The sequence below is a fragment of the Oncorhynchus mykiss genome, chromosome 23, assembly GCF_057628025.1.
Source record: "Oncorhynchus mykiss isolate SJ-2025 chromosome 23, ASM5762802v1, whole genome shotgun sequence".
Lineage (NCBI taxonomy): Eukaryota > Metazoa > Chordata > Actinopteri > Salmoniformes > Salmonidae > Oncorhynchus > Oncorhynchus mykiss.
The window spans coordinates 42490846-42508609 of record NC_143044.1 but is presented as its reverse complement, the minus strand read 5'-3'; the positions used below and the strand labels follow the sequence as shown (position 1 = coordinate 42508609).

Genomic DNA, 17764 nt, shown 5'->3' with positions numbered 1-17764 from the left:
CACGTCCTGGTAATCCATCTGGCCCCGCAGCTTTGTAAAAGTTGACCTGTTTAATGGTCTTGCTCACATTGGCTACGAAGAGCGTGATCACACAGTCGGCCGGAACAGCTGGTGCTCTCATGCATGCGTCAGTATTTATTGTCTCGTAGCAAGCATAAATGCATTTAGCTCATCTGGTAGGCTTATGTCACTAGGCAGCTCGCGGCTGTGTTTCCCTTTGTAGTCCGTGATAGTTTTCAAGCCCTGCCACATCCGACGAGCGTCGGAGACTGTGTAGTAGGATTCAATCTTAGTCCTGTATTGACACTTTGCATGTTTGATGGTTTGTCTGAGGGCATGGTGGGATTTCTAGTAAGCTTTCAAATTAGTGTCCCTCACCTTGAAAGCGGCAGCTCTAACCTTTATTTCGGTGCGGATGTTGCATGTAATCCAAGGCTACTGGTTGTGAAATGTACCTACGGTCACTGTGCACTTATTGATAAAGCGGTGACTGAGGTGGTATACTCCTCAATGCCATTGGATGAATCCTGGATAAATCCCGGAACATATTTCAGTCTGTGCTAGCAAAACAGTCCTGCAGCATAGCATCCGCATCATCTGACCACTTCCGTATTGAGCAAGTCACTGGTACTTCCTAATTTAGTTTTTGCTTGTAAGCAGGAATCAGGAGGATAGAATAATGGTCAGATTTTCCAAATGGAGGACGAGGAAGAGTTTTGTATACATCCCAGTGTGTTGAGTAAAGGTGGTCTAGAGTTGTTTTGTCCTCTGGTTGAACATTTTTATTTTTTTTTATTTTTATTTTACCTTTATTTAACCAGGCAAGTCAGTTAAGAACAAATTCTTATTTTCAATGACGGCCTGGGAACAGTGGGTTAACTGCCTGTTCAGGGGCAGAACGACAGATTTGTACCTTGTCAGCTCGGGGGTTTGAACTCGCAACCTTCCATGTGACACGCTGGTAGAATTGTGGTGGTGAATAGACGGCTACGAATAATATAGATGAGAACTCTCTTGGTAGATAATGTGGTCTACAGCTTATCATGAGGTATTCTACCTCAGGCGAACAATACCTTGAGACTTCTTCAATATTAGATATCGTGCACCAGCAGTTATTGACAAATATATACACACACACCCACCACTTGTCTTACCAGACGTAGCTGCTCTGTCCTGCCGAAACATGGAGAAGCCAACCAGCTCTATATTATTTGTGTCATCGTTCAGCCATGTCTCGGTGAAACATAAGATATTACAGTTTTTACTGTCCCTTTGGTAGGATAGTCATAATGATAGATCGTCCAGTTACAAGGCACCCCGCCCTCTGCCTCCTTTTTCTGTCTGTCTTTTCTTCATGCTGATGATGGGGATTTCGGCCTTGTGTCGACAAAGCAGTATGTCTTTGTGTCGGACTCATTAAAGAAAGAATCTTTGTCCAGTTTGAGTTGAGTAAATCGCTGTTCTGATGTCCAGAAGCTATTTTTGGCCATAAGAGACGGTAGCAGCAACATTATGTACAAAATGAGTTGCGAACAATGTAAACAAAAAAAAAAAATAGCACAGTTGGTTAGGAGCCCGTAAAATGGCAGCCCTCCCCTACGGTACCATTATTACCTTAATGGACCTATTGTCTCATTAATGGACGACATGTTGGCCTAAATCAGAGATGCTAAATATAAAAAGTCTGATGCTTCTAAACCATATATCCCAATCTGACTGTGTAGGTGCCTCGTATTTATCAGTCTCAGCAAGAAAAAATAAGCTTGACAATTTTCTGGGATTAACGATCTGTGCTGTATTTGGCAGACAAAAGCTAACACAATAGATTAGATTATACAATGCACTTAGATTATACAGCTATTCTAGCCTGTCTATACTTAGAGAATGTCCTTACCAATGATCTGTATAGCAGTTATAATTTAAACTTGAGGTTTATTTGGTAAGAAACACAGATTGGCTGTATTTTTAGGTCGAACTGTATGTGAAGTGTGTGGACTTGATGGAGAGGAGCATCTCTGGCAACACAGAGTGTGAATACCAGCGTTTTACACAAGTTCCACCTCAGCCCCTTATGCTGCTAACTGCATAAATAAAACGTGAACTGACTTGTTCAAGTATTTTCTCTATGAAACAGGTTCCCATAGGGACAGATAGACAACATAACACAACACAGAATACGAAATAAGCCACAACACCGCTCCCTATAAAGATTACCAACTTTCTTTTTATTGAAAAATATAGCTGGTATTTCAAAAGAGGAGGACGTGTGAGGGAGGTAAATACACTGAACGAAAACATAAACACAAAATGTAAAGTGTTGGTCCCATGTTTCATGAGCTGAAACAAAAGATCCCAGAAATGTGGGATGGGGTGGTATATCAAGAAGCGGATTAAACAGCCTGATCAATACACAGATGCACCTTGTGCTGGGGAAAATTAAAGGCCACTGAAATGTGCACATAATACAATGCCACATATGTCTCAAGTTTTGAGGAACCATGCAATTAGCATGCTGACTGCAGGAATGTTCACCAGAACTGTTGCCAGATAATTTAATGTTAATTTGTTTACCATAAGACATCTCCCATGTTGTTTTAGAGAATTGGGCAGTATGTCCAACCGGCCTCACAACCGCATACGGCGTTGTGTAGGCGAGCGGTTTGCTGATGTCAACGTTGTGAACACAGTTCCCCATGGTGGTGGTGGGGTTATGGTATGGGCAGGCATAAGCTACAGTTGAATTCATTTCATTTTAAATCGATGGAAATTTTAATGTACAGCGATACTGTGACGGCCCATACTGAGGCCCGTTTTTTTTTAAGGTATCTTTGACCTTCGCAGTCATGAAATCCATAGATTAGTGCCTAATGAATTTATTTCAACTGACTGATTTCCTCATGAACTATAACTCAGTGAAATCTTTGAAATTGTTGCATGTTACATTTATATTTTTGTTCAGTATATATATATATATACAGGAGAAAGAAAAAGAAAAGTAGCACATACCTGGCATAAAAACTAGCCACAGAGTAGAAAAAAATGAAACACTCTCCAGCTGAACCTTTAAGCCAGTTCTTTTTCACAATCCCTTCCCCTTGTATGACTCTTTTCTCCCCCTCATACATGCCCCCATCCCCATCCCCATCATGGATGGCACCATTAGTATTTATCTACTTCACTTCAGTAGCAAATAAAATGGGGGTGGACAGGTATGAGTGTTTTGATAGAAAATTAAAAGGTTGTTTATAAAGTGTCCCAGCATTGGTGAAGAACAGCTAAGCGATTGCAACAGTTTAACCCACTTTCCATAGACATATTCTACAACAATGGAACAAACAACTGAGTTTAAAACAATAAGAACATAACAAAGAAATCCTAAATTTGGCCCATTTACAAATGAACAGCGTGAGAGGCCTGAGATTTAAGTTCCCTGTACTGCTGTAGCCCGTAAATGTTTCCTTCAGACATCAAGACTCAATATGACATGTCAGAGGATGATTACATACATACTTGGCACATTTCCACCTGGTCATTTTAATCTCTGAACAGATCTCTCTTTAATACAGACATGTACACATGGAACTTACATAGCATGAACATTTGGGTGAGTGATGTCACATCCTGCCTGGCATTAGGTTCCTCCCCTGACCTAATACCGTTGGATAATGTGTTCCCCCCTCCAAACAACCAACCAACATCATAACAGGGAACAAAAACAGTGATCCCCAGTGTCACATATGGCACAAATGTAATTTTCTCTCACTCAAGCATAAAGTCAATAGATTATGACAACTGGGAACTCTGAGGAAAAAACTAGGTCAAATCACAACATCAGTGATCTTCCGGTCAGAAAATAAAGTCAGTTTTGGAAAGATGCCCAAGTTTCCGACTTGGATGACTGTTCAAAATGATTTTCCCAATCAGACTTAGTTCAGAGATTCCCAGTTGTTTGGGCATTGGTCAAAAGTAGTGCGCTATATAGGGAATAGGGTGCCATTTGGGATGCAAATACTGTCGGAGGAATCTAAAGGGAAAGGGAACAGGCGCGCCTGTCTTTTCCTTTCCCAAACATATGACTCATGAATGGATGAGTCGTTGGTTTGGTTACCGACCGATCAGCCAACTAAGTTCATGAATGACAGGGTGGAGGGAAGTCAGAGGGTGTGCTGATTCAATCTGCTCCTACAGTATGTTTATGAATGAGAGGGAAGCCAGAGGGTGTGCTGATTCAATCTGCTCCTACAGTATGTTTATGAATGATAGGGAAGCCAGATGGTGTGCTGATTCAATCTGCTCCTACAGTATGTTTATGAATGAGGGGGAAGCCCGAGGGTGTGCTGATTCAATCTGCTCCTACAGTATGTTTATGAATGAGAGGGAAGCCAGAGGGTGTGCTGATTCAATCTGCTCCTACAGTATGTTTATGAATGAGGGGGAAGCCAGAGGGTGTGCTGATTCAATCTGCTCCTACAGTATGTTTATGAATGACAGGGTGGAGGGAACCCAGAGGGTGTGCTGATTCAATCTGCTCCTACAGTATGTTTATGAATGAGGGGGAAGCCAGAGGGTGTGCTGATTCACTCTGCTCCTACAGTATGTTTATGAATGAGAGGGTGGAGGGAAGCCAGAGGGTGTGCTGATTTAATCTACTCCTACAATATGTTTATGAATGAGAGGGTGGGGGGAAGCCAGAGGGTGTGCTGATTCAATCTGCTCCTACAGTATGTTTATGAATGAGAGGGAAGTCAGAGGGTGTGCTGATTCAATCTGCTCCTACAGTATGTTTATGAATGAGAGGGAAGCCAGAGGGTGTGCTGATTCAATCTGCTCCTACAGTATGTTTATGAATGAGAGGGAAGCCAGAGGGTGTGCTGATTCAATCTGCTCCTACAGTATGTTTATGAATGATAGGGAAGCCAGATGGTGTGCTGATTCAATCTGCTCCTACAGTATGTTTATGAATGAGGGGGAAGCCAGAGGGTGTGCTGATTCAATCTGCTCCTACAGTATGTTTATGAATGAGAGGGAAGCCAGAGGGTGTGCTGATTCAATCTGCTCCTACAGTATGTTTATGAATGAGGGGGAAGCCAGAGGGTGTGCTGATTCAATCTGCTCCTACAGTATGTTTATGAATGACAGGGTGGAGGGAAGCCAGAGGGTGTGCTGATTCAATCTGCTCCTACAGTATGTTTATGAATGAGGGGGATGCCAGAGGGTGTGCTGATTCAATCTGCTCCTACAGTATGTTTATGAATGAGAGGGTGGAGGGAAGCCAGAGGGTGTGCTGATTTAATCTACTCCTACAATATGTTTATGAATGAGAGGGTGGGGGGAAGCCAGAGGGTGTGCTGATTCAATCTGCTCCTACAGTATGTTTATGAATGAGAGGGAAGCCAGAGGGTGCGCTGATTCAATCTGCTCCTACAGTATGTTTATAAATGAGAGGGAAGCCAGAGGGTGTGCTGATTCAATCTGCTCCTACAGTATGTTTATGAATGAGAGGGAAGCCAGAGGGTGTGCTGATTCAATCTGCTCCTACAGTAGCCAGGTCTGCGTAGCAGAATGGCGAGAGGAGAGTAATATTGTCACTTATAACTAGTGTTCACCTATTACTGATACCCTCCTCCCTTCAAACTCCTCTCTTTCTCTTGATCCTACAAGCCTGGGGTGTGTACGGGGGAAGAGATGACCACATAGATATGACAGTCTACTTTACGGTCACTTCTCTTGTTCACAACCACCATCTCTGCTCCTGTGAGTTATGTATTTGTTTCCATCGGTTTCTAAACATTTGTACAATAAAAGCACTACTGGTCATGAAAGCTTCTACAAAAAGGCCATTTATTTTCAAAATTTTCATTTTTTTGCTTTTAATAATAAGTCAAGTTAATTTAAAACATTTACATGGAAACAAAACAAAGATTTGTTGTGTACAATAGTTAGTGTTTTAGAGAGTGAGCTGTTGCTACACCTTGGCAGTACTTGCAGGGGATATATGACTGAGTCCATTGATCTAAGCTAAAGTGCCATGGACTCACGGCCAAACCCAAACCTAGCCTAATCAACTCCAAAGCTAAGGCTTAAGCTGGCTCACTGAGTAGGCTAGTTTGTTAGGCTTTAGAACAACTAAAGATCACCAAAATCCAACCTTTAACTAAATTCCTCCAATCAACACGGTGACTTAAAACAGTGCACAATATGATCGACCCCTTATTAGAAGAAGTTATTAGGTAACAAACGAAACAAGCTAACTGATCATTTAGGACTTCAGAGTGTGTTGGCTGTATAGAGTATGTCTAGTGAAGAGTACAATAAAGCAGACTAATGGTTGGAATAATGAACAACCAAGTTGTGCCATTGATTAAGAACCTGAAGACCAACTTATCAATTCTGTATGTAGTAAACATAGGAGAAGCCACCTTTATTTACCCTTTGAACATTAACAAAACCAATATTTTAACTGCAGCTCACCTCACTCAACACACACATACACATACAATCCAGTCAATGCCCCAAAGAATGCTGGGATACATTTAACTTCCTTTCTCCAAAGCAGTATGGGAAATATACAGTTCAGGCCGTGACCTCACATGACTCTACACCCCACGCATTACACCTAAACCTGGGTGATCAACAGTTCATGCTTCGACCTCTGTGACCTCTGTCAATCTCCATATGTCCGCTTTAAAAGAATGTGACAATCAGTGTCATGACCGCTGGTTGGTTTTCCCTTACCTAATAATGTGCAATAAGGAATATGCTAGTACTGTAAACAGGACTGTAGCTATGGTAACCATGAAGGGAAATCCTCTGAATGGAAAGACAATGGTGGCGTGGGTGGGATATGGTTCATGTTGAATATGAGTGGATATAAGGGTTGATCCCCTTATAAGGAGAAACACACTTTAATGACATATTGGAACTGTGGGATTAGATCATCATAATGACAGATCACAGTTCTACAAAAAAGAATCCCTCAAACCAATAACTGGTGTCTCAGAGTTACAGTGTGTGTGTGTGTGTGTGTGTGTGTGTGTGTGTGAGTGAGAGAGTTAGTGGTCGACACGGAATTCTGTAATGGGCTGGAAGAATGGACTCATGGGACAGGCATTTTCGTTTCCATTAACAGTTGGACACACACACACACACACAGGAGTAAATAAGGCTAAATAACAGATGGTGTATGGGTATTCCTGATCCAGGAGGTATAGCAGAACAGGATGTCCCCATATAGAAGTTCTCAGGATAGATCCATATGTGGGGATTTTTCCAGTCTTTATCGTGCTCCCAACCCCTCCCAGACTTATTATAGCATTAAACTCATGAAAAAGAATTGTCTCCTTCGGGGACCTCACAAACCACGTTCTGGTGTCCTTATTAACCACGTTCTGTGGTGGTGACATTACAGAGCTGTTCTGTTTTACACCCTGATCTCATCATCATCCTCGTCCATGAAGGAGAAGTCTTTATCGTCCTCCCCTCCAGCCCCCCGAGAGCTGTACTTGGCGCTGTCCGTGTCCCCCTCCTGCAGGTGGTGGAGTGGTTTCTCCTCAAGAGCGGCAGAGCCGGAGGAGGACACGGAACAGCTGTCCAGGTGGCTGTGGTAGTTCCTGCGAGGGGTGTAGAGGGGGTCGGCCATGACCTTCGGCTGAGGATAGGTGCGTGGGGGCCTGACTGGAGCCTGTAGATCCACCTGGTCCTCGATCTCATCCTCCGTGGTGGGAGGGCTAAAGGGGGGTGACCCGCGGCCCTCACTGCCCTTCCCCTCCTCGTACCCCAGGTCGTCTTCCTCCCAGCCCTTCTTTTCCATGACGCTGAGGATGTCCCCCAGCATGGAGGGTCCCAGGTCAATGTGAAATGACATGATGGACTCCGCGTGCTTCATCCCACCACCCCGATGATGTGATGGGGGCAGGTCAGTCAGTTCTCCAAAGTTACGCTCGTCAAACTCCAGATCCAGCATCGCCATGGCCGAGGCACCGTTGACTGGTTTGCTGATTCCATCGACCTCGGGCAGCTTCTTCAGAGGGCTGGAGGAGACGCTCTTGGGCATCTGCTGACCACCGCCCATCCTGACCACGTCCTCGTCATTGAGGTAGGGCAGGGAGATGGCGTTCTTCACAAAGTTTGGCGAGCCACCGGGGGGCGCCAACGAGTTGTTCTTGTACATGTCACCGCGGTTCACCGACTGGGAGCGCTTGCTGCTCCTGAAGGTTCGGGACAGCAGGCCTGGTTTGTGTCCAGGGGAGCTCTGCTGGACCTCTGGAACCTGTTCTTTAGGGGGCTCCCCAGACCGGGTACTTAGGAAAGAGGTGTCCCCGAAGGCGTCCCCGCCACGACCCACATGCATGGTGTGTCTGAAGTCCCCCAGAGGGGCGCTGATCATCTCCGCAGTCAGGTCGGCCCGGGAGCGACGCTTGGACTGGTTCGAGGTTAGCTGCTTGAGAATAGGCATGGTGATGTCTGATGAAGTCTGATTTAATACGCAACAAGACCAGAAACACCTGATTGGTGCTGAGAGTTATGTGATGGTTGTGTCTTTCTCACATTTAATTGTAAACTGTGTTGTCAAGGCAAGGTTTGAACCAGGTCTCTAGAGTACCCAGCCATTGTGGTCCTTCAAACAGCTACGGTGAGTTCTGGTCCAGATAATCCACAAATCAACCTAAGGGAAAAACAGAAGAGAGGACACATTAAAATCACATTGCAAGAACCATGCAAACCAACTCAGATCCTCAAAGTTGGCATGGAAATGAACTATAACACAGAGTAGCTTTGTAATGTTATTCCTTCAGAGAATAAGCACATGACACATGACAGTAAACAATCTATTTCCAATAGCTGCTGGCTGCGTCTGCGGCCAGAATCAAGACAACTTTCTTCTTCTATGCCGCTCTGCCTCAAATGTGGAAACTTTTGTTGCCAGGCCGGGGCTTTGAAATTAAACCTCCAGTTGAGTGGTTCCAAACTCTAGGGGGACAAAAGGTAGGTATTCTGGAATGAAGTAGAGGGGGTGGGGGGACTTAAGTTCTTTCTCACTTAACTGGAACACTAACCTTTCTCTGCCTGAACTAAAAGTACTTTTTAAAAACAGGGGAAACACACGTTTCAAGTCATCGGAACACATTTTTCATGCAAATACATGTCTTTAATAGAACTTCCAAGTTCCCATAAGTGCTGAAATATTGTTTAAAAGCGGCAGCCGGAATATTAATCAGTTGGGCTTTTCAATTTTTAGGAGACGGCCGTCTGTTATCTGGGGTCCCTGCTTCCAATACAGTACTCTGTTCTACTGCCGCAGCTCTGCAATTCCCATTTGGGCCCGTGCCTGCCTCTCTCCCCCTCTCTGCGCCTCTCTCTCTCTCTCTCTCTCCTATATTACCCTACAGTCATAAAATACTGGGAGCTTGAGGGGGCTCCAGCTGCCAGGAATAAAGAGCAGATGAAAAAAAACTAAGAAGACAGTATGGTTGGAACAGAATGATACAGTTAGTTATTGACAGTCGATACATTTCTTCTGCAGCTTGGATTAATTTAGAGCAACAGCTCAGAAGCATCGAGTGTCAATAACTAAATGTATCGTTCTATTCCAACCCTTGTCACTGACTGACTGAATCATTCTGTTCTAACCCTTCTGTCAGTGACTGACAATCGCTGTTCCAACCCTTCTGTCACTGACTGACTATCGTTCTGTTCCAACCCTTCCGTCACTGGCAGATTGAAACTCTCTCTGAGTCTCTCCTGCTTGATCTCGGATTTTTCGCTCTCTCACGATTTCCAGACATCTTTAAGCCAAGGGGACGTTTGAAGCTTGTACTCTTTTCACCCGGCCGTTCTTCTGCAGGTACTGGTTTGTGTGTAAATAATGACCTAAAGAATTTCACGCCCATCAGAGCCTTCTTAGATCTACCCCATTAAGCTACATACGGTCCATGTGTCACCGGTCACTTGTATTATTGCAACACTCAACACACTGATCACTGTGTTCAGAACTTAAGTTGTGATTAGAGTCAGGGGCCCTGATAAGTCTACAGCCCTGCCACGAGGATATCATTTACTGCTTACACGCTTTGGATTTCACAGCAGACACTTTGATCTGCAAACTGGCAGCATTTTGACCTATGACTCAATAAGCCTGATGATATGGGCCATTTCAGAAGCCGATGATACGGGTCGTTTCAAGAGTGTCTGCTTACCTAGGCCAATCTGTCTTCGTGTCACCATTGACCCCGCAATGAAATAAGATCTCAAAACATAATGGTTTGGGGTGGACAGTAGCAAAGTTGGCAGCTTTTAATGGGATAAAAGTTACTGTCCCCAGATAGGCCAGCAATAAGGACGAGTAGGCACATGAGTAGGCCTAGGTGACGTCAACAAGGGTTTCAATGTTGCTGCTAGTCTGCCATCCAATCATTCTCATGTTTTAAAACCACAGCGCACGCGTGCACACACACGACGACACACCCTTTAGTCTATGTGTATTCGTGTATTCATACCCTGTGGATGAATGGGGCCTCAGGCAAAAAGCAACGTCACCCTTGAAAACATTTACATCTCCGACAACAAAGGCCCATTCAACTGAAAAGGCAACTGTAGCAGCAGAGAGAACAGAGGGGTTTTTGAAAGATGATATGTTAACCCAGTTCTTCTCCTTTCAAAGGACAAAACGTCCCTAAGGACAATTCAATGATCTTCTTGTCTGCCTACTGTGGTTTAACCTCTTTATTCAGTACCTTCAGAAAATCTGTCCTCAGCCATAAGGATTGTTAGTGTGTGGGGAGAGGTTTTGCACCCTCAACAAAGAATTCCCCTTCAGACAAACACAAGGACAACTGTATTGAATAAGACTGAGCATGAATGACTGAACAAGGGGTTTGGAGAAGTAGAAAGTTTATAATGGAATTTACATCTTCACCTTTTCACCAACAACTAAAACACTAGCCATTATGAAGAGCTAACTGCTCCAAAACAACCATGTAAATGAGCTCAGCCATCACCGCTTTCAAGGGTCACAATTGTGCAACCGCACATTGTGCTGTTGTGGCTAAGGAGGTCCCTTAAGGAGGACAAGCTTACTTTACTGCAGAGTGATCCGTCACTACCTATTACATTATTACACAACTCACTATGCATGAGACCACAATCCTCCATATGCCAGCCCGTCTGCCTCTCCTCTATATGCCAGCCCGTCTGCCTCTCCTCACACACACACACACACACACAACCCCATAATGACAAATGAATTACAGAAATACACTATATATACACACAAAAGTATGTGGACACCCCTTCAAATTTGTGGATTTTGGGTATTTCAGCCACACCCGTTGCTGACAGGTATATAAAATCGAGCACACTGCCATGCAATCTCCATAGACAAACATTGGCTGTAGAATGGCCTTGAAAAGATCAGTGACTTTCAACGTGGCACAGTCATAGGATGCTAACTTTCCAACAAGTCAGTTCATCAAATGTCTGCCCTGCGAGAGCTGCCCTGGTCAACTGTATGGATGACTCTGGGTTTTGCAGATGGTCTGGGGCTGTTTTTCATTGTTCAGGCTCAACCCCTTAGTTCCAGTGAAGGCAAATATTAACGCTTCAGCATACAATGACATTTCTAGACGATTCTGTGCTTCCAACTTTGTGGCCAAAGTTTGGAGGAAGGCCCTTTCCTGTTCCATCATGACAATGGTTTGTCAAATGCAGTGTGGAAGAACTTGAACGGCCTGCACAGAGCCCTGACCTCAACCCCATCGAACCCCTTTGTGGTGAATTGGAACGCAGACTGCGAGACAGGCATAATCGCCCGACAACAGTGCCCGACCTCACTAATGCTATTGTAGCTGAATGGATGCAAGTCCGAACAGCAATGTTCTAACATCTAGTGGAAATCCTTCCCAGAAGAGTGGTTGTCGTAACAGCAAAGGGGGGAACCAACTCCATATTAATGCCCATGATTTTGGAATGAGATGTTCAACGAGCAGGTGTCCACAGACACTACCAAAAGTATCTAATTTACATAAGTATTCACACCCCTTTGCCGTGACACTCCAAATTGAGCTCAAGTGCATTCCATTTATTTTGATCGTCCTTGAAATGTTACTACAACTTCACTGGAGTCCATCTGTGGCAAATTCAATTGTTTGGACATTATTTAGAAAGAAAACACACCAACAGTTGACAGTGCATGTCAGAGCAGAAACTATACCATTAAGTCCAAGGAACTGTCCATAGATCTGAGAGAATTGTGATGAGAAGTTCATTAGAGTTAACTGCACCTCAGATTGCTGCCAAAATAAATGGGTCAGAGTTCAAGAAACAGACATCTCAACATCAGCTGTTCACAGGAGACTGCATGAAATCAGGCCATCATGGTTAAACTGCTGCAAAGAAACAACTACTAAAGGACACCAATAAGAAGAGACTGGCTTGGGCCAAGAAAGACGAGCAATGGAACCTAGACTGGTGGAAATCTGTCCTTTGGTCTGATGAGTCCAAATTTGAGATTTTTGGTTCCTTCCGCCATGTCTGTGTCAGACTCAGAGTAGGTGACCGGATGATCTCCACATGTGTGGTTCCCACCATGAAGCATGGACGAGGTAGTGTGATGGTGCTTTGCTGGTGACACTGTCTGATTTATTTAGAATTCAAGGCACACTTAACCAGCATGGCTACTGCTGCATTCTGCAGCGATACGCCATCCCATCTGGTCATCAAAATATATATTGATTTGTTTAACACTTTTTTGGTAACTACATGATTCCATATGTGTTATGTCATAGCTTTGATGTAAATAGTACAAATAAAAAACAACTCTTGAATGAGTGCCCTGTCCTGGACTACAGTCCAGAATTCTCACGTGTCCCTTCCTAGCTAGTTCTCTGGCCACGTCTCCATGGCGACTTCAGCACTGCCTGGCTGCCCAGCTAGCTAACTTCCTATCTGTCTGTAAGGCCCTTATCCCCCCCAGGGTGACATCTTTTACTAACGGATTCACCCTGGCTCCCTTAGAACTTTGTCTCCGTCCCAAATGGAGCCCTATTCACTATATATATAGTCCATTCGTTTTGACCAGGATTCATACACACAATAACCCATTACCAAAGACATGGCATTGAGTAAAGCCAGTGTGTCTATGTATGCGGATGACTCAACACTATACACCTCAGCTACTACAGCAATTGAAATCCCTGCAACACTTAACAAAGAGCTGCAGTTAGTTTCAGAATGGGTGGCAAGGAATAAGTTAGCCCTAAATGTTTCAAAACTAAAAGCCTTGTATTTGGGACAAATCATTCACTAAACCCTAAACCTCAACTAAATCTTATAATGAATAATGTGGAAATTGAGCAAGTTGACGTGACTAAACTGCTTGGAGTAACCCTGGATTGTAAACTGTCATGGTCAAAACATGTTGATACAACAGTAGCTAAGATTTTTTTATTTCACCTTTATTTAACCAGGTAGGCTAGTTGAGAACAAGTTCTCTTTTGCAACTGCGACCTGGCCAAGATAAAGCATAGCAATTTGACACATACAACACAGAGTTAGTTACACATGGAGTACAACAAAACATAGTCAATAATACAGTAGAACTAAAGAAAACTAAAGAAAAAGTTTATATACAGAGAGTGCAAATGAGGTAAGATAAGGGAGTTAAGGCAATAAATAGGCCATGGTGGCGAAGTAGTTACAATATAGCAATTAAACACTGGAATGGTAGATCGGCCCGAAGATGAACGTGCAAGTAGGGATACTGGGGTGCAAAGGAGCAAGACAAATAAATAAATACAGTATGGGGATGAGGTAGGTAGATAGCCCATCTGTAAACAGCCCATCTATGTGCAGGTGCAGTGATCTGCTCTGACAGCCGGTGCTTAAATCTAGTGAGGGAGATTTGAGTCTCCATCTTCAGAGATTTTTGCAGTTCATTCCAGTCATTGGCAGCAGAGAACTGGAAGGAAAGACAAACAACGGAGGAATTGGCTTTGGGGTTGACCAGTGATGGGGAGAAGTATGTATGTATGTCCATAATAAAGTGCTACTGTGCCTTTTTAACAACACTAATCAACAAGGCAGGTCCTTCAGGACCTAGTTTTGTTGCACAGCTGGCCCTTAAATGTACACATTAATAATATGCGTGCCAATCTCTTCTGGCTCAAAGTGGAAGAGATATTGACTTCATCACTACTTGTTTGTGTAAAAAGTGTTGACAAGCTGAATGCACCAAGCAATCTGTTTAAACAACTAGCACACAGCAAAGACACCCATGCATACCCCACAAGATATGCCACCAAGGGTCTCTTCACAATCCAAGTCCAGAACAGACTATGGGAGGCGCACAGTACTACATAGAACCATGACTACATGGAACTCTATTCCACGTCAGGCAACTAACCGATACAAGCAGCAGTAGAATCAGATTTAAAAAACAGATTAAAAATACACGTTATGGAAGAGTGGAGACTGAAGAGACACACACACACAGGAACAAACACATGCACTCTACACACATACATTGTAATATTGTTGTATGGTGGTATTATACATTTTCTATTGTAGATATGTAGTGGTGTAATATTGTTGTATGGTGGTATTATACATTTTTTATTGTAGATATGTAGTGGTGTAATATTGTTGTATGGTGGTATTATACATGTTGTATTGTATATATGTAGTGGTGTAATATTGTTGTATGTTGTATTGTAGATATGTAGTGGTGTAATATTGTTGTATGGTGGTATTATACATGTTGTATTGTATATATGTAGTGGTGTAATATTGTTGTATGTTGTATTGTAGATATGTAGTGGTGTAATATTGTTGTATGGTGGTATTATACATGTTGTATTGTATATATGTAGTGGTGTAATATTGTTGTATGGTGGTATTATACATTTGTATTGTAGATATGTAGTGGTGTAATATTGTTGTATGGTGGTATTATAGATGTTGTATTGTAGATATGTAGTGGTGTAATATTGTTGTATGGTGGTATTATACATGTTGTATTGTAGTGGTGTAATATTGTTGTATGGTGGTATTATACATGTTGTATTGTATATATGTAATGGTGTAATATTGTTGCATGGTGGTATTATACATGTTGTATTGTATATATGTAGTGGTGTAATATTGTTGTATGATGGTATTATACATGTTGTATTGTATATATGTAGTGGTGTAATAATGTTGTATGGTGGTATTATACATGTTGTATTGTATATATGTAGTGGTGTAATAATGTTGTATGTTGTATTGTATATAGGTAGTGGTGTAATAGTGTTGTATGGTGGTATTATAGATGTTGTATTGTAGATATGTAGTGGTGTAATGTTGTTGTATGATGGTATTATACATGTTGTATTGTAGATATGTAGTGGTGTAATATTGTTGTATGGTGGTATTATACATGTTGTATTGTATATATGTAGCGGTGTAATATTGTTGTATGGTGGTATTATACATGTTGTATTGTAGTGGTGTAATATTGTTGTATGGTGGTATTATACATGTTGTATTGTATATATGTAGTGGTGTAATATTGTTGTATGATGGTATTATACATGTTGTATTGTATATATGTAGTGGTGTAATATTGTTGTATGGTGGTATTATACATGTTGTATTGTATATATGTAGTGGTGTAATATTGTTGTATGGTGGTATTATACATGTTGTATTGTAGTGGTGTAATATTGTTGTATGCTGGTATTATACATGTTGTATTGTAGATATGTAGCGGTGTAATATTGTTGTATGGTGGTATTATACATGTTGTATTGTAGTGGTGTAATATTGTTGTATGGTGGTATTATACATGTTGTATTGTATATATGTAGTGGTGTAATATTGTTGTATGGTGGTATTATACGTTGTATTGTAGATATGTAGTGGTGTAATATTGTTGTATGTTGTATTGTATATAGGTAGTGGTGTAATAGTGTTGTATGATGGTATTATACATGTTGTATTGTATATATGAAGTGGTGTAATACTGTTGTATGGTGGTATTATACATGTTGTATTGTATATATGTAGTGGTGTAATATTGTTGTATGGTGGTATTATACATTTGTATTGTATATATGTAGTGGTGTAATATTGTTGTATGGTGGTATTATACATGTTGTATTGTATATATGTAGTGGTGTAATACTGTTGTATGGTGGTATTATACATGTTGTATTGTATATATGTAGTGGTGTAATATTGTTGTATGTTGTATTGTAGATATGTAGTGGTGTAATATTGTTGTATGGTGGTATTATACATGTTGTATTGTAGATATGTAATGGTGTAATATTGTTGTATGGTGGTATTATACATGTTGTATTGTATATATGTAGCGGTGTAATATTGTTGTATGGTGGTATTATACATGTTGTATTGTAGATATGTAGTGGTGTAATATTGTTGTATGGTGGTATTATACATGTTGTATTGTATATATGTAGCGGTGTAATATTGTTGTATGGTGGTATTATACATGTTGTATTGTAGTGGTGTAATATTGTTGTATGGTGGTATTATACATGTTGTATTGTAGATATGTAGCGGTGTAATATTGTTGTATGGTGGTATTATACATGTTGTATTGTAGTGGTGTAATATTGTTGTATGGTGGTATTATACATGTTGTATTGTATATATGTAATGGTGTAATATTGTTGTATGGTGGTATTATATATATGTAGTGGTGTAATATTGTTGTATGGTGGTATTATACATGTTGTATTATATATATATATGTAGTGGTGTAATATTGTTGTATGCTGGTATTATACGTTGTATTGTAGATATGTAGTGGTGTAATATTGTTGTATGTTGTATTGTAGATATGTAGTGGTGTAATATTGTTGTATGGTGGTATTATACATGTTGTATTATATATATATAGGTAGTGGTGTAATAGTGTTGTATGATGGTATTATACATGTTGTATTGTAGATATGTAGAGGTGTAATAGTGTTGTATGGTGGTATTATACATGTTGTATTGTAGTGGTGTAATGTTGTTGTATGGTGGTATTATACATGTTGTATTGTAGATATGTAGAGGTGTAATAGTGTTGTATGGTGGTATTATACATGTTGTATTGTGGTGGTGTAATGTTGTTGTATGGTGGTATTATACATTTGTATTGTAGATATGTAGTGCTGTAATATTGTTGTATGGTGGTATTATACATGTTGTATTGTAGATATGTAGTGGTGTAATATTGTTGTATGGTGGTATTATACATTTGTATTGTAGATATGATAATATATTATAATAATATTGTTGTATGGTGGTATTATACATTTGTATTGTAGATATGTAGTGCTGTAATATTGTTGTATGGTTGTATTATACATGTTGTATTGTGGATATGTAGTGGTGTAATATTGTTGTATGGTGGTATTATACATGTTGTATTGTATATATGTAGTGGTGTAATAATGTTGTATGTTGTATTGTATATAAATGTAGTGGTGTAATAATGTTGCATTGTGTATAAATGTAGTGGTGTAATAATGTTGTATGTTGTATTGTATATAAATGTAGTGGTGTAATATTGTTGTATGGTGGTATTATACATTTGTATTGTATATATGTAGTGGTGTAAAAATGTTATATGATGTACTGTTTTATCTTTTGTTTTATATGTAATGTTAGTGCCTTAATGTGTTAGACCCCAGGAAGAGTAATGGGGATCCCTAATACATAGAAAGAGGGCTGTCAAACAGGGCTAATACATACAAACAAGGCAAATACATAGAAA

At 41.0% G+C, this 17764-nt stretch overlaps 1 protein-coding gene across 2 annotated transcripts in view; it reads right to left on the bottom strand.

The window, feature by feature from the left end:
• Positions 1–5822: 5822 nt before the first annotated feature.
• The window catches only part of LOC110502954 (cdc42 effector protein 4), a 37165-nt gene continuing 25223 nt past the window's right edge, over positions 5823–17764 (bottom strand). For both annotated transcript variants that reach the window (XM_036960766.2, XM_021581301.3), the window contains exon 2: positions 5823–8665. In XM_036960766.2, coding sequence (XP_036816661.1) covers positions 7421–8455 — 1035 coding nt within the window. In that variant the 5' untranslated portion in view covers positions 8456–8665 and the 3' untranslated portion in view covers positions 5823–7420. The remainder of the gene's footprint in view (positions 8666–17764) is intronic.